This window comes from Phascolarctos cinereus, unplaced genomic scaffold (genome assembly GCF_003287225.1).
Source record: "Phascolarctos cinereus isolate Bilbo 61053 unplaced genomic scaffold, phaCin_HiC Scaffold_5;HRSCAF=322, whole genome shotgun sequence".
NCBI classification, from domain to species: Eukaryota; Metazoa; Chordata; class Mammalia; order Diprotodontia; family Phascolarctidae; genus Phascolarctos; species Phascolarctos cinereus.
The window spans coordinates 240,883,789-240,911,725 of NW_027555958.1; the positions used below are offsets into that span (position 1 = coordinate 240,883,789).

Genomic DNA, 27,937 nt, shown 5'->3' on the forward strand with positions numbered 1-27,937 from the left:
ATTAAAAAAATGAACATCTCAGCTCGAATTAAAATAAATATCCCCAAATTAGCCCCACACATCATTAGATTTTTATGGTTGTTCAGTTGTTTCAGTCACGCCCAACTCTGTGACTCCATTTGGGGTTTTCTTGGCGAAGATATTAGAGCGGTTTGCCATTTCCTTCTTCAGCTCATCTCACAGATGATAAAACCAAGGCAAACAGGGTTAAGTGACTTGCTCACTGTCTGAGGCCACATTTGAACTCAGGTCCTCCTGACTCCAGGCCCAGCACTCTATCCACTAAGCCACCCAGCTGCCCTATCATTAGAATGGGTGTTTTCTATCTCAGCTTCCCTATTTGCAAAGAAATTAAAGCTAAATTAAAATTCAGGATGATTCTAAGAAAGACAATTTAAAAAAATGTGAAACACCACAGATGATGAAATTAACAACAAATGATATAAAGCATCATACTAACTCAAAGGGTGATCTTATAATCAACCTGAACTTACGCCCTGGCTCTAGCTACTAGTGTGCAATCATAAATGAATTCTCTTTAATTCAAATTGTTTTAAGGTTCAATACTTTCTGGGTGAGAATAAAAGCTAGTAATAAATAATATAGATCTTTTACATTTGCTTGTTATGTACCTCCTGGGAAGAGGGCCCAGGGGTCTTAAGTTTTGATGAGCAGTATTTATTTGTCAAGGTAAGGCTGAAGGAAAAAAAAATTAGAGAAAGTAAATTTTCTATGATATAGAAGTAACTATACTTCTTACCTGCTGCTGGCATCTTGATGCTTTTCACAAGTACCACAAAAGTACCTAGCGTTTAAGCGAAGTCTGTAGAAATAACTTTATTGCCTTAGGTACAAGGAGTATATAAATTCTCACTCTAGGAGAACACTTAAGTATAGATAGCTCTGAACTAGGTTTGGGGGCTGATGAAAGAATGCTTAGTGCCAGCATCCAAACCTAGTTTGAATGACTAATAAAGGATGATGGCTGATGAATGGTGGTGGACACTGCTGTGTTTTAATGAGATCTCCATGGCTCCCCCCCCCAGGAATAAAGACTTAGTCTCATGCATCATTTTATCTCTTTAAATTAGTTTCAGACTCCACAAAATGATAAAGAAAAAAAAAGGCACATCCCTCCCTTGAATGCCTACAAGAGGCACACTTAAATGCTTTTGTTAATGACAGTATGTGAAAGAGAGGACCCCTTCTAATTTTAAAAAATCACTGCTTTGCATGTCTTAAGGTTACAAAGTTTTAGAAATAGGATTATTGGCATTTTGCCTCAAGCCTTCCCCCACTACAGATCAGAAATGAGCAACAGTCCCAAGGAAGAGAATTCTCAATTAAAACAACTTGTATTCCATGAAAAACAAAGGTAAATCAGTATGGATTCACTGAGATCCATTACTTCAAGATTAAAAATTTTAGGGCTTACTTGGTACAAAATGCTGACAAATCTTTAGAAAAATCTCCATTTTGAGATACCTGCATACTAAAAGTAAGCTATGAGAAAGCATACTTGTTCAGGTGAGAAAGGAGGACAGATACACCTTACTTTAAGAAAAGACTAGGAATGCTGAACCTTCATTGTTTCATGGACCTTCTTCAGCAATCTGATTAAACCAATGGACTTTTTTTCAAAATAATGTTTTTTAAAATATAATAAAATACAAAGGAAATCCATCATATTGAAAGTTATCAAATTTTTTTTAAAAAAAAGTTCAGACATCCAAGATTAATAGCCCTTGAGAGAGATAAAAATCTAACCAACAAAACAGACAAATCAGGTTACAATTATTTGCTTTACTAAAGTATTTGCTGCACTATTCTCTTTTCATTTAATGTATGAATCAATTTACAAAAAAGCCCAGTTCATATGTACTTTATAGAAACACAACTGTTTCACATAATGTAAAGAACATTAGTCCAGTAACTGAGTGACCTAGGTCTCAGTTCCAGTTTTGTCGCTGTGTGACCTTGGGCAAATCACTCTAACTTCTACCTATAAGGGGAATGGGAGTAGTTATGAGTAGAAGGGAAGGGATGGCATTGTTGATTCACATGATTTAAGATGTTCATTGTGAAATTCTATGATATCTCTCTGTATAGTTGACAATTTACAATTATCTCACTTATGAGAGAAAACAAAGTTTTCAAAAAACTTCCAAAAAGGCAGTTTAATAATGTACTTACGAAAATAACCCCCAGAAATAATGCTGGATTTATATAACACATTCAGTGAAATCAATCTACAAAATCTTTGTTGTGAGAACTTGTTGTGAGATTTGTAACATGAACTTTCGACAAGTCTGTCCTTTAATAGAGGGAAGCAGAACAAATGTTCTATTTTAAAATCACTTGTGAAAGTGAGAGGAAGACAGGTCTTAAAAAAATTAGGTTATTACAAAATAGGTCTTTATACAAGACATATATATGAGATAACTAGGACAAATGAGATAACTGGGCTTGTCCATAGAGGATCATATGGAGGGTAGGGGAACCCACATCTGAAGCTACACTCTGAGTGATCAGAGTGGTGAGGTAGAATTCAAATGTACTGAAAAGTAGTTTCCTCTTCTGTAAAATGAAAGGATTAAATTGGATGATCTGTAAAATCATCAACCAGTTCTAAATCCTAGGAGCCTATGATGACCTTACCTATGATGATTCTTACATCAGACTATTGTGGCCCCTCAAAAGGAATAGCAAATCTTGTGCTAGGCTAGGGAGAAAATGTTCAAGACTTTCTGAGTGGTTGAATGCCCACCTCAGCAATGCAGATACAGACTTGGCGAATGTTTTTTCTCTTTCTCTATAGGGATGAGTCATCCCCATACAGACTAAAACCTGTAGAATGTTTTAAAATCAAAGAAAACCTTTCCCATTCTGTTAAAAAAAAAGCCAGAAAATTCTATGCTCCACTATATATCAGCATTAATTTTGTGATGTCAAGCCACAAGTGCTATTGTAAAAATTCATAGCTCCCTGTGGACAGTAACATGTAGGAGAGGCAATTTTCAAGCATGGCCAAGGTACAAGCCAATAAATTAATCTGTGGTGCCAAAAAATACCTGCAGCACATAGCTTACCAGTAATTATTTGGGTTGGAGAAAACTATTTCAAAACATTCTTAACACTGGATCACATTAATCTATATCAAATGCTCTTTACTGGCTAATGTCTAAACCACTGGTATCCATTTTCTGCAACAATATTTTTTTGATATCTAAAGACAATTTTTAAATTGAGTGTACCCCAGAAAACCACAAAAATCCACTTGGCAGTAGTCATCATAAAGATATCCACCCAAACTGTTAAGTCTAACATTCCTCAATCATAGCAGCTTGAGAGAAAAGTTATAGATTATGAAACAGCAAATAAATAATGATCTGTAACACCACAGTCAGTTTACAGACTAGATTATTTTTCCTTGAAAAAAATGCCAAAAAGTAGTAAACCTTGCTTTTAATTATGGGGCTATCAGTAACCTACCTAATATTCTGATTTTAAATGACAGGGCAGGGTCACCCCTAGGCAAAATTGTGGATCAGAGCCACTTGTGATGCTCTCCAAGGTACAACCTAACTGTTAACTACTGAAGCATCCCAGAATGCTGCAACAATGAAATAACAATTATATTATACTTACATACAGATTACAATGGTCCCACGTAAGGGTCCAGCTTCTTTGCTGGCTGTCCAAGGCCCACTACAAACTGACCCTCTCTTACTTCTCCAGCTTTACCCAACATCACATCCAGCAAATTGGATCATCTGTCATTTTCCCGGTCTGTACTGCAGGCTTTTCTGTGGGGAGCGCCTCTGGGTTAACAGTTCCCTATGCCCAAGAAAAGCAGGGTACTCTGCACTTAAAACATTTGCTAAATTGAAAGAAAAGTGAAACTTGGCAGGACAGTAGTTACTGGCAAATAGGCCATCACAGCTTGTAGTTAGGCATCCTCTGTAACCTTTCATTGTCTAACAAGGAGAGAAAAGGAGAAGGGAGGAGCCTTTATGGAGAGAGGAAAATTCACCTGGGAAAGTAAAACAAGACCATGGGAAAGCTGTGCTGACTAGCTTGCCTCTGACAGACAAACCACAATCCCAATGCCTACCTAGTAACTGAGCTACTTACTATCAAGCACGTTCTTTCCACACGGGCTGTTTTACAGTGGGGCTTCTCTGGTCATATTTCTGAATTACTTCACTTATTTCAAGATCACTGGATTGATAGCAAAATAAAAAAATTCAGATAGAATGACTTTAAATGCTCATACAGTTGTTAGTATCCTCTAATGACAGACCTAAGACAGGTTTTTTACCACTCTGGTACAAGCTGATCACAATTCCAGTCTCTCTGTAAACAGCAGACCTACAGGAAGCTTAATGGTAGGTCTCTGCAAAGCCACAGAGAGTAGAGAATTCCAAGCCAGCAATATATAATTAACTCTAAGAATCAGTGCTCTTTAACACTTACAGAAGATCCCACTTGTTATTAACAAAAGATTCTTCCTGGAAGGACACTGACTTTAAAGGCAGGAAAAAAATGATACAGGCAAAAAATGATTTTAGGGTTCCAATGGAAATAAGGAAGATACCTTCAGAAAACCACCAGCCCCAAAATAGACATGATTAGCAAAATATGAGAGACAGAAAGAAAACAGGGGGTTTGAGTATAAAGAGTACTTTCTAGAAGTTAGCTTTTGTGCTGAGATACACTTCAACAATATAGAGACATGAAAGCCTTTTTTGTTTTCTAAAGCACAGATGTTGCCCATGCATACAAGCGTGAATCACCATGAAATCTAGAGGCAGGAATGTAATTTTATCAAAGGTAGATAATAAAAGTAATCTGAAGGAAAGAAAAATGAGAACACAGAGACTAAAAATGTTATAGCCATGTTAAATCATCTCTTTTAAATCCTTTTCTACCAAAAGTCATTTAACTAAGGAACAGTGAGGAAAGGCTGCTGAGAAAATAGCTTCTTTTCAGACTAGGCAAAAGTTAAAAGAGAGAGAGAGAGAGAGAGAGAGAGAGAGAGAGAGAGAGAGAGAGAGAGAGAGAGAGAGAGAGGGAGAGAGAGAGAGAGAGAGGGAGAGAGAGAGAGAGAGAGAAGCCAAATTTGATTATATAATAGGTAGGAAGATCATAAATGATTATGCTTCTATATGAATCTGTAAATGAAGTAGTACAAATATAGAAAGGGCAACCACACAAGGAACAACAGTAGGGTATGGCAAATTAGGGAAAAGTTCTACTTGAATTTGATTACACGGTCTAGGTATATTTAGTTGAAGAGGTGCATTATTCAGTAGTTAGAAATAGCTTTCATGAATTTTTTTTAAAAAAGCCTATTAGTAAGGATTCTTCTCAACGTCTTTTTTATCTATCTACAACCAGCTCTCACTTTATCTATGATAATAGCAGAAAAGATTTCTTAAAAAGCCTGAGTAAAAAGAGTTAGCAAGTCCCCCCAATGTATAGGATAAAGAGACATGAGAGGAAGGATTCAGGAAAAGGACTTTGCCCTCCTCCAACCTTGAATCTTGGCACAAAATTCTCACTATTCATGTCATTGATGGGTTTTGGAACAAAACAAGGGAGCAGATTCATCTTTAGAAGATCATAGTTATATGTATGCAAGCATGCAGGCAGGTATATTCATACTTCCGTTGTTCAGTCATGTCCGACTTTATTTGACCCATTTGGGGTTTTCTTGGCAGAGATACTAGAATGGTTTGCCATTTCCCTCTCCAGCTCATTTTACAGATGAGGAAAAGGAGGCAAACAGGGTTAAGTGACTTGCCCAGGATCTTACAGTTAGTGTCTGAGGCTGCATTTGAACTCAGGTCTTTTTGACTCCAGGACTGGTACTCTATCCATGATCACACACACACACACAAACACACACATATGTATAAAATATTTACACACATGTAATCATAGATTTAAAGCTGAAAGGGATCTTAGGGCTCATTTGGTTCAAACCCCTTGTTTTATAGATGGGAAAACTGAGTCCAAGTAGGTACAGTGACTTGCTCAAGGTGTCGTAAGCAGCAGAACTAGGATATATGTTTGTGTGTGTGAGAGTGCACGTGTATACACACATACTATCAAGAAGAAGAGGCAATGAGCCAAGGACGACAGTACCCAGATGAGTTTCTGAAGGGAATGCCTGAAGGTGCATTAAGTACAAATTCATGTACATGGGAAAACAGAACCCCAACAACAAGGTGGATCAGAAAAGGTCAGAGGAGGAAAAGACACTCATGGACCAACCAACCAGGAAGTTATTAGGAAATAAAACCAGAAATTAAATCATCACAGAACTTAAAAACAAGACAGCCAGGAGTAATGGACTTCTGTCAGCACGTACCTAGTCTTGTTCTGGGAAAAGTGACACTTTCACTCAGAAGACACAAGTATTCTATTTTATAAGAACAGCATTATTCTCTCTAGTAGAGAAAAACAATACCTAAGGGTTTCTATAGTTCATAAGAATTATCAATTAAAAGACTATTCTTTTTTGGGCACCATACTCACCAAGCAATGTTATGATTTTTAATCTGGTATTTCAGTTACAGTATTAAGAAGTACCCTGAATAGGGAACATGAATGTTACAGTTACCATAAAGATATATTCCCAATTATAAGTTAATAAACTGACATTCTAGTTTCTAGGTCAATCTCATGGAAGTTTAATTAGTATAGGCCAGTTTTTTCCCCAGGACCTGTCTGATCATTTTCAAGTGAGTTGGTATTGCAGCTTCTGAACCTGTGGGATGACTGGCCAGCTCTGGGGCAAATGCAACTAATTCTGAATTCTCCGCCAAAAGCCAATTATGACTAAAATCTACAGATAACCTCTATCCTCCACGACCCCCATTTTCTCTATAATTCAGTCTTCCAGAGTTACAAATCTGGGACTGATCAGAGTTTTAACAAATCACACTGCTATTTAATGAAATGGTCAAAGGAATCTAACACAAAAGGTCAAAAGTTAAAGGTGTTTGGATAAACCTTAAACCATATCCACTGGATAGAAGGAAATAAGCATTTTATAAATATTATCTCATTTGATTCTCAAGGCAGATGCTATCATTTGCATTTTAGGGGAGGACACTGGGGCAGACAGGGGTTAGCTGACTTGCCCAGGGTCACACTGCTAGTAAATGTCTGGGGCTGGATTTGAACCTAGGTCTTCTTGTCTCCAGCTCAGCACTCTTTCCATTGTGCCACCAAGTTGTCTTACTGTGCCCCGAATCAATCAAAAATTAGGCAATTTGGATAAAAATAAAAAGGTCCAAAGAAAGACAGGCACATGAGCAATAAGTTATCATTTCTTGTCCTTATCACACAGAGCATAACAAGCTGGCTTATGTATCAGTAGGGAGAACAAATACAGATTTAACATTTCAATCAGAGAAGCAAGAGTTCCCTAATTTATCGATGGCACCTTGTGCTTAATTAATATCTGCAATACAGCAATCTAAGCCTGTCACAGGGACTAAGAGGCCTTAGTGCATAAACTCTAGACTCATTCAGCTCTGCTGCAGTAAGATTACTGCCATAAGAGACTCACTGCAAAGAGACGACAAATCACAGATTTAATGTACTTTTCCAGTTTATGAGAACGTCCCCCCTCATCTCATTGTAAAAAGTGATCTGTAGCTGGTCTCACAAAGTAAATCCAGAATGCAAACACAATTGAAAGCCTTCCCTGGGGATGGCATACGAGGTAATATGCTCTCATATGGGCTGAAAGAAAAGGAAAGAAAACAAACAAAACTTCTTAAAGGATACGGTCTGTACCAGGAAACAGTGTCCTTCCAGTCAACAGCTCTGCCATTATGCATCCCACTGACCAAATATCAACTAGGCAAAAATAAATGAAAGAGAAATTGCAAAGCACTGAAAGTATATTTGGCAACAAAGGAACTAAACAATTCAAGGCTGAACATCTTAAATATTGGCTACACAGAGACATCCAGTTTATATGACAAAACCATATTCATCAGGTTACATCAACGTTTCTAAGCTGACATTGTCAACTTTTATAGAAGGTAGAATTTATCAAAACCTCCATCTAAGGTGGGAATGATGTAACGCCCACAAAGCATCAAGTAGTTTTTTAATGGTAGGATGACAGATTCTGCCAATAAAAGGATCTGTCCAAATAGCAAAAGGATCCTTTATCCACAAGGAGAAATACCCTAAGGAGATATTACTGAAAAGTTCAATAAATTAAGCTCAAAAGGGCAAAACAATAAAGAGTCTCAACAATGGTTACGGAAACCAGATTGCTACTACATACAAACTTTAAAAAAAAATGAATAGAGGAGGGGGGCGAGTTGTTTTTTAAATACCTCAACAATGCGCTAAACAATGATCAGCAAGAAATACCTGTTTGGTTGTAATGCATCCAGTTCAGCATGATTTCAGGAGCCCTGTACCACCTGGTAGCCACATAGCCTGTCATTTCATCATCTGTGTGCCGGGCCAGTCCAAAATCTAGGATCTGAAGAAAAGGAGACCAGGTATTGTCCTGCTACTTCTCTTTCTTTCTTTTCTTTTTTTTTTTTTGAGGCATTTGGGGTTAAGCAACTTGCCCAAGGTCACACAGCTAGTAAGTCGAGTGTTTGGTCTGAGACTGGATTTGAACTCAGGTACTCCTGACTTCAGGGCCAGTGCTCTATCCACCGCGCCACCTCGCTGCCCCTGTCCTGCTACTTCTCCAAGGGTTCTTTCACAGTCTCCCATGATGGCTCCTTGTCCCTTCTAACAATTTATGGTAGCTGTTTCACAAGGCTTTATCTTTGGCCTTCTTCCCTATAAATTCTTCCTTGGTAATCCAATTCACTTACATAGCTCAATTTATGATCTCCACACAAATGACTTCCAAATCCATATCTCCAGGACTAATCTCTGCCTTAAGCTTCAGAGCCCCAACCTCCCAGATGCAAAATCAATCTTAAGGTCTTTCTTCCACACCTATTACTCTTTAATTTGGTTGACTTTGTCAGTGCCATCACCATTCAGTCTCAATTGTTTAAAGTCTTCCCGCTGGACCACTTCCTATGCCTTTGCACTGCCTGTCCCCCATGCCTAGAAGGTTCTCCCTCCTCATCTCCCTTCTCTTAGCTCTTTACCCTGGCTTCTTTCAAGATTCCAGCTCAAATTCTATCTACTTTGAAGAGTCCTCTTCTACTCCTTCCAACTGTAAGTACCTTTCCCTTTTAGGTTACCTTCGATCTGCTCTAGATATCCTGAATATACCTATGTCTCCTTCTATTAAAATATAAGCTCCTTGAGGACAAGGGTATTTTTTTGCTTTTTCTTTGTATCCCTAATGCTTAGTATAGTACCTGGCATATAGTAAGCACTTAGGAAATGCCTAATGATTGATTCTCTTCCTTCTCTCACCTTTATATTCAATTATATACTGTCCTGCCAATTTTTAAAAAACAAAGTTTATATCTTACTAGGCTTAATAAGTATAACAAATAACAGAACAGAGATAACATTCCATGGAAAACCACAAAATATTAGCTATGTTATTACATTATGATAAAAGTAAATATTATACTTAATAAAACATTAACCTTTTGCTCTTAGTCCTCTCCTGAACACTCTTCTCTCTGTATCCCTTTCATTTCTAATACTAACTGAGCGATCATGAAAAAGACACTACCTCTCTCTAAACCTTAGTTTCCTCATCTGCAAAATGGAGCTAAACCTTGCGCTACTACTGACTTTACAGGATGGTGGAAGGAAAGCATTCTGTAAACCTTAAAGCACTATGTAAGTATGAGTTATATATTCAATAGTTTTGTTGCTGTCATTTTAAAAAAAGACTCAGCAGATATGTTGATCTTTTAATTCTTTCTTCTCTTAAATCATTTTGTCTTCCCATTAAAAAATTTCAATTCCCATCCTTTAAATGGCACCACATTTTATTATAACACAATATATATTTATATATACATTTATTCAGTATTCTAACAATTTATTCACTATACCATGTATTTTAAAAATTTATAATTACAAATAAAATAAAAGCAATAAAATTATAAGAAAATATAATATAAATATAAAATATAATTACAAAGAAAATATTTTTCATATAGTATATTTGAAAAGTACACACATGGGAAAAATTGAGGCCATTCACTGACAACTTCCCCTCCCCCCTCCTCACCTCACATCTCACAGAGGTCTTCTGCCAGTATCTCTGCCTTCACTATCTCACATAATGAGACTTCTCCTTTCAAAGGCAAACCCCTCTACTTGAACAAGTGATCCTATTCCATCCTCTCTTCTCCAGCACACCCTCTCTGTCACACCCACTCTTATCTTAAATTTCTCCTTTTCTACTGGTTGCTTCCCTAATGGCTACAAACATGGTGATGTGTTCTCCACTCTCAAAAGAACCCCTTCATTTGATCCTTCCATCCCTGCTAGCTTTCATTCTATATTTCTCCTCCCTTTCATGGCTAAACTCTTTGAGAAAGCCCTTTACAGCTGGTGTCTCCATTTCCTTTCTTCTCACTCTCTTCTTAATTCCCTACAGTATGGATTCCAACTTCATCAATTCAACTGAAACTTCTCTCTCTCAAGTTACTAACAACCTCTTAATTGTCAAATCGAATGGCCTTTCCCCAATCATCCTTCTTGACTTCTCTGCAGTCATTGACAGCGACAATCACCCTCTTCTCCTTGCCATTCTTTCTAGGCTTTACTGACACTACTGGTTCTCCTCCTGCCTGTTTGACTGTTTCTCAGTCTCCTTTGCTGGATCTTTATCCAAGTCACACCTACTAACCAAGGGTATCCTCTAGGGCTCTGTCCTGGATCCCCTTTTTTTCTTCCTCTATATATTACTTCATTTAGTGAACTCATCAGCTCTGTTCAATTCAGCTGTCCTCTCTATAGTGATCTAATATATACTTATCCAGCCCTAACCTTTCTGCTGACTTTCAGTCTTCCATTTCCAATGGTTACTCAGACATCTTAAATTCAACATGTACAAAACTGAAATCATCTTTCCCCCCAAACCCTCCCTTCCTCCTAACTTCCATATTACTGCTAAAGGTGCCACCCATCTCCCAGTCACCCAGGCTAGCAATCTAGGTGTCATCCTCTACTTCTCCCTCTCCCTCAATGCACCCATCCAATCAGCTGTCAAGTCCTTTCATTTCTACCTTTATAACACGTCTTGCATATGGCCCTCTAGAGTCTCTCCTCTGATACTGGCACCATCTTGGTGCAGATCCTCATCACCTCATGCCTAGACTATTGAAATAATCTGCTGGTTGGTCTCCCTGCCACAAGCCTTTCCTTACTCCAGTCTCCTCCTCACTTGGCTGCCAAAGTGATCTTCCTCAAGCGCAGGTGTGATTGTGTCACTGCCCTATTCAATAAACAACAATGACTCCTTATCACCTCCAGGATCAAATATAAAATCGTTCTGCATTCAAAGCCCTTCACAACCTGTCCTGTCCCCCACCTTTTTGGCATTCTTTTATACTTTATACCCTTTCCAGAACTCTGTGATCCAGTAAGCTAGTCTCCTTGCTGTTTCTCCCACAAGATCCCCTATCTCTTAACTCCACTTTCACTGCTTGTCCCCCCCATGCCTGAAATTCTCTTCCTCCTCATCTCTGCCTACTAGCTTCAAGTCCCAACTAAAATCCCACTTTCTACAGGAAGCCTTTCCCATGCTCCCTCAATTCTAGTGCCTTCCCTCTGTTGATTACCTCCAATTTATCCCATATATAGCACATCTGTACATAGTTGTTTGCATACTGTCTCCCCCATTAGACTGTCAGCTCCTTGGGAACAGGGATATAATCATTTGCTTTTCTTTGTATTCTCGATGCTTAGCACAGTGCCTGGCACACAGTAACTTAATAAATGTTTACTGACTGACCTCCTCCCACCCAGTTCCAAAGGCTCTTTTGAAATATGTTGCTTTTCCTCTTGATACTATTTTGGTTTGTAAATATCCAACTTTTATATGTAATGGAAAACTGAATTTGTAATTGTGCTTTTAAAATTCATACAGATTATGATCCAATATCTTTGGTCATTTCTTGTGTATCATAAAAAGTTCTGGTGGTTTGTATTAATGTCATTTTGGTGCTTGGATTTTTCGGGCATTGTCATTCTACATGTGAAGGTGTTGAGATGAATTTTGAGTTTCTCCTTAGAGTTCTGTGAATTTTATTTGGAGAGCATCACTTTTTTTTGTTGTTATTAAGAAAAAATTCTGGGAAATTCCTGATGACAGCTTCCTGTAATATAGTTATCATATACCTTCCTTGTTCAGTATTTTCTGGAAAGTCAATAATCTTGAAATTTCTTCTCTTTGATCTATCCTGAAATCTATCCCTTGTACCTGTATTGCTTCCAAATTGATTTTGGTGGAATTATTTTAAGTGTTTCTTTTTATACTTCAGTGTGCTGTCATTTTGTATTTTGCTATAGTAATTATTTTAGTTGCTGCCACTGATTTTTGACAACTATCTTTTCCCACACTTGTAAAAGAATAGTTCTCTTAATTCCTCTCATGAGTCTTTGCATGCTAATTTTGGTTCTTCTGTCTTCATTACCCAACATCTGTGTGATATTAGTCATATTGCTTGAGTCTTTTTGTTTTGTTTCTAATGTTATTTCTGATAGTTACATGGAAGTTTATTTTTTCTGGTGCTTCCCTCCCTTACTTCTCTTACTCTGTTATGTTTACTCTATATTGTATTTGAGCTATTCTTTGGTTTTCTCACTATATTTCTGTTGCGTTTTAATTTTATTGTGAGAATTTCTACAAACGGTTTCTCTTTTACATTTCTACTATTATTTTTGAGGGGCATCGATACCAAGCGAGGAACCCCTATGAACTCTCATTCCACAATTTCCCCACAATTCCCCATCCTATTCATTTTGTCTTTGCAATATCTCTTGCATCTGCCCCCTCTTCTCTATATCCCCTCACTGCCACCTGCCTGGGCTATTTTAATTGCCTTCTAACAGGTTTGGAAAAATAATTCAGAGTTCAAAACTCAACAAATCAGAGTTCAGTGGCCTTTAAGTATTATTTTTGTTTACATTATTGATTCATTGTATATTTTGTTCTTCTGATTTGGCTTGCTTTGCTCTATATCAATTATGTACTTATCCCCAAGTTTCTATTAACTGCATATTTTTGTTTACGATACTATGAATAATATTTCATTACAGTCATATCGTAATTTTTTTACCTGTTTCTTAACGGATGGGCACTCATTTTCTAATTTTTTTTATACCACAGAAGGTGTCATTATAACTAATTTTGGTATATATGGGACCTTTCTTGATGTCTTTGGGTTTTTTAAATAATATTTTATTTTTGTGCCAATTATATGTAAAAACAATTTTTAACATTCATTTTTTTCAAAAAAATTTGAGTTCCAAATTCTCTCCCTTCTCCCTGAGACAGTAAAGCAACTTTCTCGATGTCTCTGACCCCCACAGAATGGAAAAGCTCTACAAACAGTACACGAGCCTCTTTTTCCACAGTCCCTCCAGCATGTTTCATTGTCCTGTTTCTGGGCAACTTTGCCCACCTGGTGGGTACAAAGTGGAACCTCAGAAACACTTTCATCTTCATTTCTCTTTTTACTAGTGATTTGGAGCAAGTTCACATTGTTGCTGACAGGTTGATTTTCTTCTTTTGAAGACCATTCACATCTTTGGACAACTTTTCTGTTAAGTAATGTACATTAACTTTATATTTGTGCCAGTCCTTATGTACTTCTGCTATCAGACTTTTAGGAAGGAGCACGGCATAATACAGAAAGGGCAAAACCAGAAGCCAGAAAACTAGGGTTCAAGATCCGCCCCTGATGTACAGCAATCGTATGACTCTAGGCAAGTCATTTAATCTTTTAGTGCTCTAGGCTAGAAGCAGGCAGCAATGTAATTGGGAAATATTTAACAAAATAAATAAAAATACCATAGAACATATATAATGTTAATAAGTGGTTTTCTAAATCAATATGCAGCTTGCAAAAATGCTTGCACAGGGCTTAATGGGTCCCATTTCTATTTGAGTTTGACATAACTCTAGGTAACTCTTTAAGACTAAGCTGCAGAGAAGTTGCCAGCCTGCAATGGTAATTGGAGATTCCTCACCTGGAAGTGTCCTAACTTAATGAAATCACAGATCCAGGCCTTATTCCTTATTTCTATCCGACATTTATCAGCGATGTTTTGAGGCAATGACTTTTTAACCCATTTTAACAGCTTCCGTTCTTATTTTCAGTTTTATTTATTTTGTTTATGGAAAAGCTTTTTAATTTCATTAACCAAAATTGCCTAATTTATCTTTTATGACTACTTCCATCCCTTGTTTATTAAAAAATCCTCCTTAGCTATCTTGTAAAAGATTCCTCCTTCTACTCTCCTTTGATTTTTTTCTAAAATGAGATGATCTTTTATATTTAGATCACATATCCATTTGAAGCTTATTGTGGTGCATGGTATAAGACAGAGAGGGTGGGGAAAGAGGAAAGAAAGGGGAAAGGGAAGACGGGAGGTCTTTTGTAGCTGTAAATATGTAAGTCTTCAGCAGTGTTGGCAGGTACCTACCAGACAAATTTTATGCTTCTTTTGAAAGGAATTTTTCTTTTTTTCCCCCAGGGATGTCAGCAATATACAGAAAGGCTCAATATTTTTGGAGAATTATTTTGTAAACTACTACTTACTTATGCAGGGGTCTGGTCATGTCATTTTTCTTCAAAAAATATCCGGCTGCTTCCTACTATCTACCCAGGTAGTAACTGTTAGAACTAGCATATGAACCCAAGTCTACGAATTCCTAAACCCCTCCCCCCATAACACAAAACTTCTATAGCTAGTTTACAATTTTCTTATTCTATTTCATGCCCATCATCACTATCATTATCAAATGCTGCTATTCTTGTCAACACTTGATAATTCCTCACTTTAAGTACTTTCCTTTTAAAACAACAACAAAACCTATCTAGTAGCATTTTTATTATTACTTAAACAACTTATTAAATTCAGTGATGTTAAAAATTTCTGGATCTAATGCTCTTGGGTACAGCCTTAATTTCTCAGAAAAAAAAGTTGTAGCACAATTATCCATTCTACAAGACACTTTTACTTTACAGATGAAATGCACAGTCACAATTTAAAGCAAACCATATTCTACGATTTCTACCTTACCTTAAGCTCACAGTCTTCATTCACAGCTAAGTTACTAGGTTTCAGGTCCTAGGAATAAGCAATAAATAGGTTAACTTTATTTTTCACTGTAAGTACCTTGTCTGAAACTATAGGCGGAATATAGACACTGTTAATCTTTCACTTCTGCTGTAACTTGTTAGAGCGAGACTTTCCAGCCATATGAGATGAACTTCATCTTACAGCCAGCTGCTAGTTCAATTTTTACTAAGTATATACATAAACTATACAATCACTTTCTCATTAGTTCAGGCCTAGAGAAATGTTAGAGATGCAATTATCAATAGCAATTCAAGGTCTCCTGGGAAATGGCACTTCGTTCTGATAAAGAACCTGGCTAAAATCCAAACACCCTTCTACTTCCATTATATTTAATCAAAGAAAATAAGTCAGTTAAAATACTTACTCTGTGTATAATGTCAGCTGAATGAATATACTATAGGGGAAAAGAAAAACATGTCAATCAACTAATAAAAATACTTCCTCCAACACATTCTTTAATATCAGTACATAATACAACATACAGAGTCTATAATTCAGAGTTTATTTGCATCACATCTTCATGAAAGCAGAATTGCAATTACTGACACTGGGCCTAAAAACTATAAGAGAAAATGGTCAATTATTTCCTATTACAATGTATTGAATATCTCTGAATTCTATTATGGCCACCTGATTTACACATTTTCATGATATATACCTTAAAAATTGCAAACAGATTTTAGCCTGGAACTCAACAGGACATCAAAATGTTCCAAGTGCTAAAACTCAAAGGGAGCAGCCTCCTGGAGTGCTGTATCTACCCTGTTCTCTACAGGCTTACCACAGTGATCATCTAAATGCACCTCTAAGATCATTTCAATACCACCTTAAAGATCACTAGTGCCAAAATGCTACCTTTAGGCCCCGGAGAATCTGGTAGATAAGGAACTGTACATGGTCATCGGTGAGCTTTTGACATTTCACAATATTATTCAGATCCGCCCCCATGAGATGTGTCACCAGATACCTAGAAATTACAAGGGAGAGTTACACAATATTCCAGAATCCCAAAGAAGGCTCTTATCACAAGAGTCCTGAATGGTTTTTTTTACTGCAACATTATGCTCAGTAAGATACAGAATACAAGCTAACCTGACGATTATGACCAAGCTACCATTAATAACTATGTATAATCACCACCACTCTATGCTTACCACTCGTGATGGAGTCACTTTTATACATGGCTCCATGTAATACTCATTTCCCTAGTTTCCTTCTTGCCTAACCACTCACCAAAAAACAAACAAAAAAAAAACACACCAAAGAAACAAAAACAAACCAAAAAAAAAGCAAAATGGGGAGAAATAGAAGTTTTGTGTTGGTGTAAATTTGTCAGCAGAGCATAAGATTTAATTTCTTATACATGGGTATAATAATGAAATAGAAAGTATTTTGTATTTTTAAAGCTATTGCTTCATTTTTACCTCACATCACTTAAAAGTTCCCAAGCTGCACGATGTAAAATAAAGAATATCCTTTTAAAAAAAATATTTTATTATTCCCCAATTACATGTAAAAAAATTTGAACTTTTTTCTCCCCAGATTTTGAGTTCCAAATTCTCTCCCTCTCTCCCCTCACTGAGAAGGCAAGCAATTTGATATAGGTTATACATGTGAAGAAAATATCTTAAAACAACTAAATTGTTTAAAATTCTTCCCATTTAAAAATAATGAGCAAAGTAGAACTGTGTAATATGGCATTCCTGCATTTATTTACCAGAAGAGTACAGATATAAAGATGAGAAATATGTTTACTATCTAAAGAGGAACAGATCCACAGAGCTACTAAACACTTATTACAGAGTTCTCTGAATTGGTGTGGTCCTGGTTATTAATCCTGACTTTACAATAAGACTATGGAGAGATTATATTCAAGTCCAACAAGTTTGCCTCACTCAAGACATAATGTCTTGCCCCACTCAATAGTATACTATTATAGAGAAAATACAAAATCTAGAACAGTACTAAAAATGCTGAATGAAAAGAAATGTTTTTATATGTTCAGCTATATAGAGGCATTCAATTCACTCACACAGATCAAATAACAATTTTTACAGTAACGTGTAAATACAGGGTTCCTATTATCACCTGAAGCAATTTTGAACTTCTAGAGTACCATAAAGCTAAAGCGGCAAAAAACAGAAACACCAGAGTTTCTCACTTTATTTTTATTCATCCATCCCCCAAAATTAATTTATTTATTTAGAAAACTTTTTTTGTTTTGAGCTAGAAATTTTCTCCCTCTCTCTCACCCCTCCCTCCCTCATTAAGGCAAGTGATTCACCTTATTTTACAAGTCTACCTGTTTCTATTACCTTGAAAGATGATTTTAATTAAAAATTAACACTGTATTTGTTTTTTAAAATATCATGTAAGAAGTCTTAAGATATTGCAGAACTGAAGAGATCAAAAGAATAACATAATTATAAATTCTAGTTTTGTGACAGGATAGGGACTGGACCTAAGATTTCACTGGAATAATGAACCTTCTTTTACTATTGTAGGCTGGCACCTTTTCTACATCTTATTGCCTTAAGAAGTAGCCCAGAGCATTATCAAGTTAAGAGACACCTGGGTCAGTCAGAGGTAGGGCTGGATCCCAGGCCTGGGTTAACACCGTCTTCATCGTATTTAGCAATAACAGCTAAAGAGTTCACTACAACAAACATAAAACATGGGTGTCTGCGTAAGAAACAAAGGCCACACTGATGTGCGATGCAAACATAAATGCTTCACCCAGTCATGGAGTGGCGCCTCTCATACTAGTCCCCCAGCATGCAATATTTAAAACTGGAAGGTCATATAATCCAGTGGTATCAAACTCAAAATAGAAATGGATCCCTGTAGGCTGCATATCGACTTAGAAAAACACAAATTAACATTATCTATGTTGTACTACAGTTCTTTTTATTTTGTTAAGCATTTTCCAATTACATTTTAATCTGGGTTACTCAAGAAGGTCCTGGCCAAGTTTGACATCCCTGATGTAATCCAACTCCCTCATTTTATAGACAAAGAAAGGGGAGACTTAGAGAACTTGAGCGATTTGCCCAAAGTGCTAAGTGGCAGATTGGGATCTGAACCCAGATTTTTGACTCCACATCTGGCATTTTTTTTTTTAGGCAATTGGGGTTAAGTGACTTGCCCAGGGTCACACAGCTAGTAAGTGTCAAGTGTTTGGTCTGAGGCCACATTTGAACTCAGGTCCTCTTGACTTCAGGGCCGGTGCTGTATCCATGGCAGCACCCTGCCCCTGGCATTTTTTCTAATAAACCACACTACCTAGTCAATTTACAAAGTACGCTAATCCCATCAGATGATTTACCCATGTTCTAAACCTGTAAGAGTCAGAGACAGGATTCAAATACAAGATTTCTGACTCCAGCTCTTTCTACTATTTAACTCTACCTCTCCAAGAGGAAAGCAGCCTATTCCTCAGTAGTTGCTCTGTTCATCAGTTACTTGGGTTGCCTGCTATGAGGAGACCTTTTTGTTTTCCTCTGCATACAGACTCTGTGCACTTAGAGTTATTTCACTCAAGGTTGTATTGAGTCATCTGAACTTTTTCAGTTGCACTACAAACACATGACTAATTATCATGTGAGATTCAATGTTTATACGGGCAGAAATGCTGAAGCATGAAGAAGTCACTGGACCTCACTAAATTAGGAAGCAGAGTAGCAGTGGCATGATTCTATGTACCAAAGATCATCTAGTAACCCACAAATGTTCTGCATGCTGAACACAAGAAAGAATCACCTCACTGACTTCATTATCCAGACAGGAGGCATATTCAGATGATCAGAGGGAATGAGAGCTTCAATGATGGTCAATATGCTCAAATTTTAATAGAATCTATCACACAAAGTGACATTTAATGCATTCACATGGCAGCACTGAACTTGATGGAATGAAGATACTTCATGCAACATATTCCCACCTTCTTAGCTCTTTCATATCAAGAAACAGTGACTGCATATATGAAATGCTAAAAGGAAACACTACCATTTCAAATTTGTCCCCATTATCATTAATACAGATGCCAGAAAAAGCTAATGAAGTACACTATTTCTATTCATCGTAGTGAGAGTCCTAAACTGGCCACTGAAAATCTGTCAGCATGCAAGTCAGGAACGTCTTCAGGTTGCAATGGACATAACATTACAATGAATGTTTTCTAGATAGCCTAGACAATGTGAAACCACTGGAGTTTCTGAGCAAGGAAGTGACTTATTCAGATCTGAGCTTTAAGAAGATTCTTTTGGCAACTGTATGAAGGATAGACTGGAAAAGAAGAAGGGGAAGGACCTAAATTAGGCCATATGAGTACAAAGAAGGATGATTTGGAGATCATGAATCTGGGTGACTGGTAGCTGTAGCCTTTAACAAGGAACATGAAATTCAGAGGAAAGGTAGGTTTAGGGGAAAAGATGATGAGTTAATTTCATATTGGAAATATTGAATTTAAGATACTGATAAGATGCAAATGGCTAGCAGGCAGTGCTAACATGGCAATGGAATTGAAGGGAGAAAGATTACTACTGGATCTAAAGATCTGGAATAGAGAAAATTGAACCCAGGAGAGCTGATGACATCACCAACACATACAGCTCTGAGAAAGAAGAATGCCCAGGACAGGGCCTTTGGAGATATTCATGAAGATGTTAGAAGTACGAAAATCCAGCAAAGAAGAATGAAAGCAAATAGTTAGGTAGCATGAAAACCAAGAAAGAGTAATGCACTTTAAAAGTCAAAGAAAGGCAGAGTACTGAGAAAAGAGAGAGGGTGGTTAACAGCGTTGAAAACTGAAGAGCTCAAGGAAGAGGAGAGGTTGAAGAAAAGCCATTGGATTTAGCAGCAAAGATAAAGTTTTTGTGGTTTTTTTTACTTTAAGTTTTGTTACTCTCTTCTTTGATTTTCAGAATTTCTAATTTGGTGTTTTATTGGGATTTTTTGGTTTACTGCTTTCCTAGTGTTTTTTGATTGCATGCTCAATTTCATTGATCTGTTATTTCTTTTTATTGCTAAAGAACATTTACCTAAGAATCGCTTTAGCTGTATCCAAAAAGTTTTGGTATGTTGTCTTATCACTGTCCTTTTCCTTGATGAAATTCTCTATGATTTGTTCTTTGATCCATCAATTCTTTAGGATTAAATTATTTTTTCTCAGACTAGTTTTTTATTCTTCAAAGGCTCTTCAATGAATATAATTTTATTCCATTGTAGTCAGTAAAAGATGCACTTAATATTTTTATTTTTCTGTATTGAGTATGAGACTTTTGTGCCCTAATACATGGTCAATTTTTGTAATAGTGTCATATCTATCTATCTATCTATCTATCTATCTATCTATCTATCTATTATCTATCTATCTATCTATATGTGCTCCTTTTTTGTTCTCATTCTGTAACTGCCAGTTTCAACACAACTGTTCTAAAAATCTCTTCCGGTCCTCAACTTCTTTCCTACTTTTTCTTTATTTTAGAGAGTCCAGATCTCGAAGACAAAGTTGAATTTCTCCACTACTATGGTTTTACTGTCAACTTCTCTCTATATTTAATTAGTATTTTCTTTTAATTATTTAGATACAAAGGCATTATATATATGTTAATTATTGATTGAATCTTTTCTATAGTGCCTTTAAGCATAATGTAATTTACCAACTTATCTCTTATAATCAAGTCTATTTTTACTCTCACCTTACATGAGTTCATGATTATTTTTGCTTTTTTTTAACAGCCCAATTTTACATTCATATTCTTCACTGAAAGATTCTCTGTTGCCCAACGAAAAATCAATAAATCACAGCAAACTAATAACGGTTGCACCCCAAAGTCTCAAATGTTTCAAAATGTTGAAAACCATCAGAGCAATGGAGAGTAAGACATATCTGACAATTTTCTAGGTAAATATTCAGCACATGGGAGAACATACTAGTAAAGGAATAAGTGATACTTTTTGCACATAACATTTTCTCCTATTATTTGCTATAAATAACTTTTATACTTTTAATTTTTACTAAATGCATGTCACATGTCTATATACATATATTCGCCCATCTGTCAAATATCAGTAATGTAAGCTACTGTCAAAAACAAGTTTTTTAAAATTGATTTTGAAAAAGATTATATACACTTGGAAGAAAAATGCTAGTAGATATTCAATCAAGACTCACATGGCTCAAAGGAGCCATACTTACTTTTTGCTATCTATGCTCTACACTGAGACTTTCCCCCAACCCAACCATCATCTGGGAGAGTCAAGAACTCTTCTTATACTGCTCGTCCTAAAGGTCAAGCCTCACCAACAGGTGGCCCTTTCCCATAGTTGTTATGAGCGTCCTCACAAGTGAAGCATGTTAGATTCATTAATCTTCCAGAAATAGAAAATGAGGAGCTAGAATTGGGTGATGAACTAAAAGTGATCACTGGAACATTAGCATAACAAACATACATCAAACATGATTGAGATTCAACAGTCAAGCTTATAAGCAATTAAGATTCTTTTACTATTAGCACACAAGATTAATATTCAGAAATAAAGTACAACTGAAAAATCTCTGGTTTCCTAAATGAATTCTAAATGGCTCTGGAGAACTATGATTGCTCTTGGTTGAGGATGAGTTAGTTTTTCCAATACTGTCATTACCAAAAAAGATGCAGACGTGCTCAGTCACATTACCCTAAACTCCAGAAGGTCTTTTTCAGAGCTAAAACTATACAAGTCTATTATATGATGACTCATAAAAATTTCATAGGATATTAAATCTAGCAGACCAAACCTCTAATTTCTAAGAAAAGGAATCTGAGGTTAAGAAGGATCAGGGTGTCCCCTGATAATCCCTAAGGACCTTTCCTGAATCTGGAAGGTGTCCAATACTCTACTGGGGAAGAGTGGAGGACAACTACAAGCAGCTCCACTACTAATGAAGAGGCTGGGCCAAAGCTGAAAGAATGCTCAGCTGTGGACGTGTCCAGTGACGAAAACAAAGCCCAGGATTATAAAGATCATAATGCATAGGAACCTGGAATGTAAGATCTATAAACCAAGCTGAGCTGGATGTGGTCAAATGGAAAGATTTGGATGGAAAGAGGAAAGATCAAATGGAAAGAGATGGAAAGATTAAACATCAACATCTTGGGTGTCAGTGAACTTACATGGACAGGAATGGGTGAATTTAATTCAGGTGATCATTACATATATATATATATATATATATATTATATATATATATATATATATATATACATATACACTACTGTGGGCAAGAATCCCTTAGAAGAAATGGAATTAGTTTTCATAGCCAAAAAAAGGGGTGAGAAAAGCAGTACTGGGGATATAATCTCAAAAATGATAGAATGATATCTCTTCAAATCCAAGGCAAACAGTTCAATATCACAGTAATACAATTCTGTGCTCCAATTGCTGATGCTGAAGAGGCCAAAGTTGATCAGTTCTATGAAGACCTACAACATGTAGAAATAACACCAAAAAAAGATGTCACATTCACCACAGGGGACTGGAATGCTAAAGTAGAAAATCAAAGGATAATCGGAATAACAGGCAAGTTTGGCCTTGGAGTACAAAACGAAGCAGGGCAGAGACTAATAGAGTTTTGTCAAGATAACTCGCTGGTCACAGCAAACATTCTTTTTCAACAACCCAAAAAGCAACTGTACACATGGACATCACCAGATGGTCAATACAGAAATCAAGACTGAATACATGCTTTGCAGCCAAAGGTGGAGAAGCTTTGTAAAGTCAATTAAAACAAGCCCTGGGGCTGACTGTGGCTCAGATCATGAGCTTCTTATTGCAAAATTCAGACTTAAATTGAAGAAAGTAGAGAAAACCATCAGACCATATAGGTATGACCTAAATAATATCCTTTATGAATATGAAGTGGAAGTGATGAATAGACTTAAGGGATTAGATGTGGTATAATGTCTGAAGAACTATGGACAGAGGTTTTCAATACTGTACAAGAGACAGCAACAAAAAACATTCCAAGGAAAAAGAAGAAAGCAAAATGGCTTTCTGATGAAGCTTTACAAATAGCTGAGGAAAGAAGAAAAGTGAAAGGGAAAGGAGAAAGGGAAAGATATACCCAACTGAATGCAGAATTCCAGAGCACAGCAAAGAGAGACAAGGTTTTCTTCAATAAGCAATACAAAGAAATAGAAAAAAGCAACAGAGTGGGAAAGACAAGAGATCTCTTCAAGAAAATCAGAGCTATCAGGGCAGCTAGGTGGTGCAGTAGATAGAGCACCAGCCCTGGAGTCAGGAGGACCTGAGGTCAAATTCAGGCTCAGACATATAACACTCACTAGCTGTATAACTCTGGGCAAGTCACTTAACCCCAACTGCCTTACCAAAAAAAAAAAAATCAGAGCTATAAAAGGGAACATTTCATGCAAAAATGGGCATAATAAAAGACAGAAATGGTAGGGACTTAACAGAAGCGGAAGAGATTAAGAAGTGGTGAGAATACACAAAAGAACGGTACAAGAAAGATCTTAACATCACCAATAACCACAATGGTATAGTTATTGATCTAGATACTGATCTTCATTCCCCAGACATCCTGGGGAATGAAGTCAAGTGGGTCTTAGGAAGCACTAGAATCCCAGCAGAGCTATTTAAAATCCTAAAAGATGATGCTGTTACAGTGCTGCACTTGATGTGCCAGCAAATTTGGAAAACTCAACTGTTTATGTCCCAATCCTAAAGATGGACGATGCCAAGGAATGTTCAAATTACCAAACAATTGTACTCATTTCACATACCAGCAAGGCTACGCTTAAGAGTCTGCAAGCTAGGCTTCAGCAACATGAGAACTGAGAATTACCAGAAGTGTAGGCTGCTTTTCAAAAAGGCAGAGGAACTAGAAAGCAAATTGCCAACATTTGCTGGATTATGGAGAAAGCAAGGGAGTTCCAGAAAAACATCTACTACTTCTGCTCATATTGAGTACATTAAAGCCTTTGACTGTGGATCACAACAAAATGTGGCAAGTTCTCCAAGAGATGGGAGTATCAGATCATCTTACCTATCTCTTGAGGAACCTGTATGTGGGCCAAGAAGCAGCAGCTGGAACCAACCATGGAACAATTGATTGGTTTAAGACTGGAAAAGCAACAAGGCTATATATTGTCACTTTATTTATTTAACTTATATGCAGAGTATATCAGGCAAAATGCCAGGGTGGAGCCAAAAGCTGGAATTAAGGTTGCTGGGAGAAATAGCAACAATCTCAGATATATAGGTGATACCATTCTGCGGGCAGAAAGTGAAAAAGAGAAGCCTCTTGATGAGGGTGAAAGAGGGGAGTATAAAAGCTGGTTTGAAGATTAACATCAAAAAAGATCTGGATCTTGGCAACTGGTCCCATCATTTCCTGGCAAATAGGGGGAAAAAGAAATGGAAGCAGTGTCAGATTTTATATGCCTGAGCTCAAAGATGACTGCAGACAGCAACAGCAGCCATGAAATTAAAAGACTCTTGCTCTCTGGAAGGAAAGCTATGGCAAATCTGGACAACATACAAAAAAGAGAAACATCACTTTGCCAACAAAGGTCCATGTAGTCAAATCTATTTTCTTTTTCCAATATTAATACATGGCTGTGAGAGTTGGACTACAAGGAAAGCTGAGTGCTGCAGAATCGATGCTTTTGAATTGTGGTGCTGGAGAAGACCTTTGAGAGTCCCTTGGACTGCAAGGAGGTCAAATCAGTTAATACTGAAAGAAACTAATTCAGGCTATTCTTTGGAAGGTTAAATACTGAAGCTGAAGCTTAAATACTTTGGCCACATAAAGAGAAAATGGTACTCAGGGGAAAAGACTCTGATGTTGGGAAAAACTGAAGTCAAAAGGAAAAGAGAATGGCAGAGATTGAGATGGAGAGATAGTGTCGTGGAAACAACAAACCTGAACTTGGACAGCCTTCAAGAGTGGAGGACAGAAGGCCCTGGTGTGCTGTGGTCCCTGTGGTCAGGGAGAGTAAGACACCACACTGAACAACAACAACGTATCTGATTCAGCTTTCCCAATCTGATTCCTAGTGCACATTACTGGACTGTTTTCTTTTAGATTTTAAACAGCTATCTAAGGTAGCCAGACTACTCTATTCTTTTTTTTTTTAAAGGACATCCTTGAGGAGCGGTTGGTCACCTATTATAGCTATAACGCAGAATAGCATGTAAAGTCAATTCAGGAACTTCATGGAACAATATACCTTCAGGGGTCAAGTATGGTTGCGAGAGGGACAAGTTGTACTTAGTTCCTGCCAATACTAATGAAGCCTATTTTAATCTCCCTTTCTAGACTCTATCCCTCCAAAAGGAGGAGCCAGGATTCTTTCTAACTAGGGAAAGTAGTGCTAAACCTGTGGAACTGAGCCATGGCCAGGACTCCATGGCTCCTTCAAAATTTATAGCAAAGAGAGGCAGGAATGGATGTGGATCAGAGCTCAGTGGATTTTATGAAGAAGCAGTTTTCAGTGAAAGAAGGTTATTTGATAAAACAAGAGACTGTCATGAGGACTGATCAGCAAAGGCACCCTTTCTTCTCAACTCTTCTTTCACTTAAAACTTTTGAATAGCTTCATTTTATTTTTTAAAAACACCCTGAATCCTATAGTTGGAGGTTATAAGGGAAGCACTGGTAGTATCTGTCAGTATTTTCTTTTCTCAAAGACTTGGGTGTAACCTGAAAAGTTTTTTGAAGTCTTAAATGCTGCTACATGGGAAGGGACTCACTGGAAAAGAGATGCTGACCTGTCTATAGCTAGCAAAAGTTAACAAACTCAAAGCATTTACTCACACATCATTGAATTCCTCCAGAGACTTTGCTGGCGTAAAAACATCTAACAGGCCAATCACCTATAAGGAAAAAAGAAAAAGTCATTAAAGTCTCCAAAATTGAACCTCTTCAACACAAGTTTTTTTTTCTTCTTGTTGTTGCTTTGGGGGTGGGGTTTCCAAACTGGTCATGCCTCAATTCCACATGTGATGTCATTGGTATAGGGAAATTCCCAAGGTAGAAACTTCCTCCACCAAGGCAGTTCATCGAATCTTCTGTCTTAGAAAAATTCCTGGGGCACTGAAAGATTGAGTGAGTCGTCCATAGTCACATAGACATTATGTGTCAAAGGCAGGACTAGAACCTGGGCTCACAGGATCAGAGATTTAGAGTTGAAAGTGACATTAATAGTCGCCTAAGCCAATTTTACAAATGAGAAACTGAAGCCTAGAGAAATGAGTGATTTGTCCATGGCCACTTTCAGGTAGTAAGCAGAACTGCTACTTATTCCCAATTCTGATCCAAATTCTGCTCCTATAACTTTCAAATCTGACATTCTTTCCACTGCAAGGCCTGCTCTGGATGCACTACATCATTTTGCCTCTTAACATTACTGGTTTTTGTTTGTTTGTTTGTTTTGTTTTGGTGAGGCAATCGGGGCTAAGTGACTTGCCTAGGGTCACAAAGCTAGTAGGTATCAAGTGTCTGAGGCCACATTTGGAGTCAAGTCCTCCTGACTCCAGGGCCAATGCTCTATCCACTGCACCACCCAGCTGCCCCAACATTACTGTTATTTAGAAATAACTCATTTCAATTACAACTTTCAAATTTCGCAACATAACATGTTTTACCCAAATTCTTTAATTCAGTTCAACAAACATTAAGTGCTTACCATGTACAAGGCAGTTGCCAAGATGTTACAGATATAAAGGCAAAAGCAAAACAATTCCTGACTCAAGAATCTCAGCTCTTCTGGCTACTTAACTCCTTTGCTGATACTATTTTTATCTGTTTGATCTTCAATACAGACAGCCTGGAAGTCATCCAAGGCTGGGGGCGGGGGGAGAGGGGAGCTTTACTTGGGGGACTTTTAAGTTTCACTTTGCTTTGTTTGTTTTTGTCTTGGAATTTTCCAGCACCTACTATACTGCCCTTGTAGGTGGCAAAACACTTTTGCTATGCATCTGTCACCCCTCACTTTGTGCCCTTCCCACTTTCTCATCCTACCTCTTTTATGACATCTTTTAATTCTGTTCTTTCCAAGTTCAAAGAGGGATTCTAACCCTGGACCAGAAAGAGTTTTCAAAAGTTAATGCTAAACCTCAGTGACTTAGCTTGTTGGAAGGACCCTACTCTTCCACCCCTCATCTGGGAAGTGACTCAGAGGCCCCAAAGGAGAAGGGGGCTTCTGCAAGTCCGTGGGGACAATGGTCCATGCTTTTTCTGACAGTGTAATAATACTTAAGATGAGGACTGCTGCTGAGCCTTAAGTTGGAGGTGGTAGGGGAGATGACAGCTGCCCAGTAATGGGGAGCTCAGCAATGTATCTTACTACAAGTATACTCCACCTATGTGTCCACTGACACTGCGTATTTGTGAAAGACTATATGCCCCAGATTTATTCGAGGGTGTCTTGTGGCTTCTATTCTCATTATGGCATCCCAGCAAAGGCCTTTGCTTTTCAATAATTCTGCTTACTGGCTATTAAAGGTAAACATGTTGGAAGGCAAGTAATCAACTGATCAGAAAACAAGCAATCATATAAAATGCACATACTGTCTCTATTAGAACATAGTTCCTTGAGGGCAGGGACTGCTCACTTTATCTTTGTAGCCTCTAACTTAATACATA

General features: G+C 37.3%; 1 protein-coding gene across 3 annotated transcripts in view; it reads right to left on the reverse strand.

The window, feature by feature from the left end:
- The window catches only part of MAPK14 (mitogen-activated protein kinase 14), a 97,466-nt gene that overhangs the window by 11,393 nt on the left and 58,136 nt on the right, over window positions 1–27,937 (reverse strand). For all 3 annotated transcript variants that reach the window (XM_020999668.2, XM_020999667.2, XM_078155404.1), the window contains exons 3-8: window positions 26,108–26,166; window positions 16,141–16,252; window positions 15,650–15,679; window positions 15,226–15,273; window positions 8,404–8,518; window positions 7,804–7,875 (exon numbers count right to left, since the gene is read on the reverse strand). In XM_020999668.2, coding sequence (XP_020855327.1) covers window positions 7,804–7,875; window positions 8,404–8,518; window positions 15,226–15,273; window positions 15,650–15,679; window positions 16,141–16,252; window positions 26,108–26,166 — 436 coding nt within the window. The remainder of the gene's footprint in view (window positions 1–7,803; window positions 7,876–8,403; window positions 8,519–15,225; window positions 15,274–15,649; window positions 15,680–16,140; window positions 16,253–26,107; window positions 26,167–27,937) is intronic.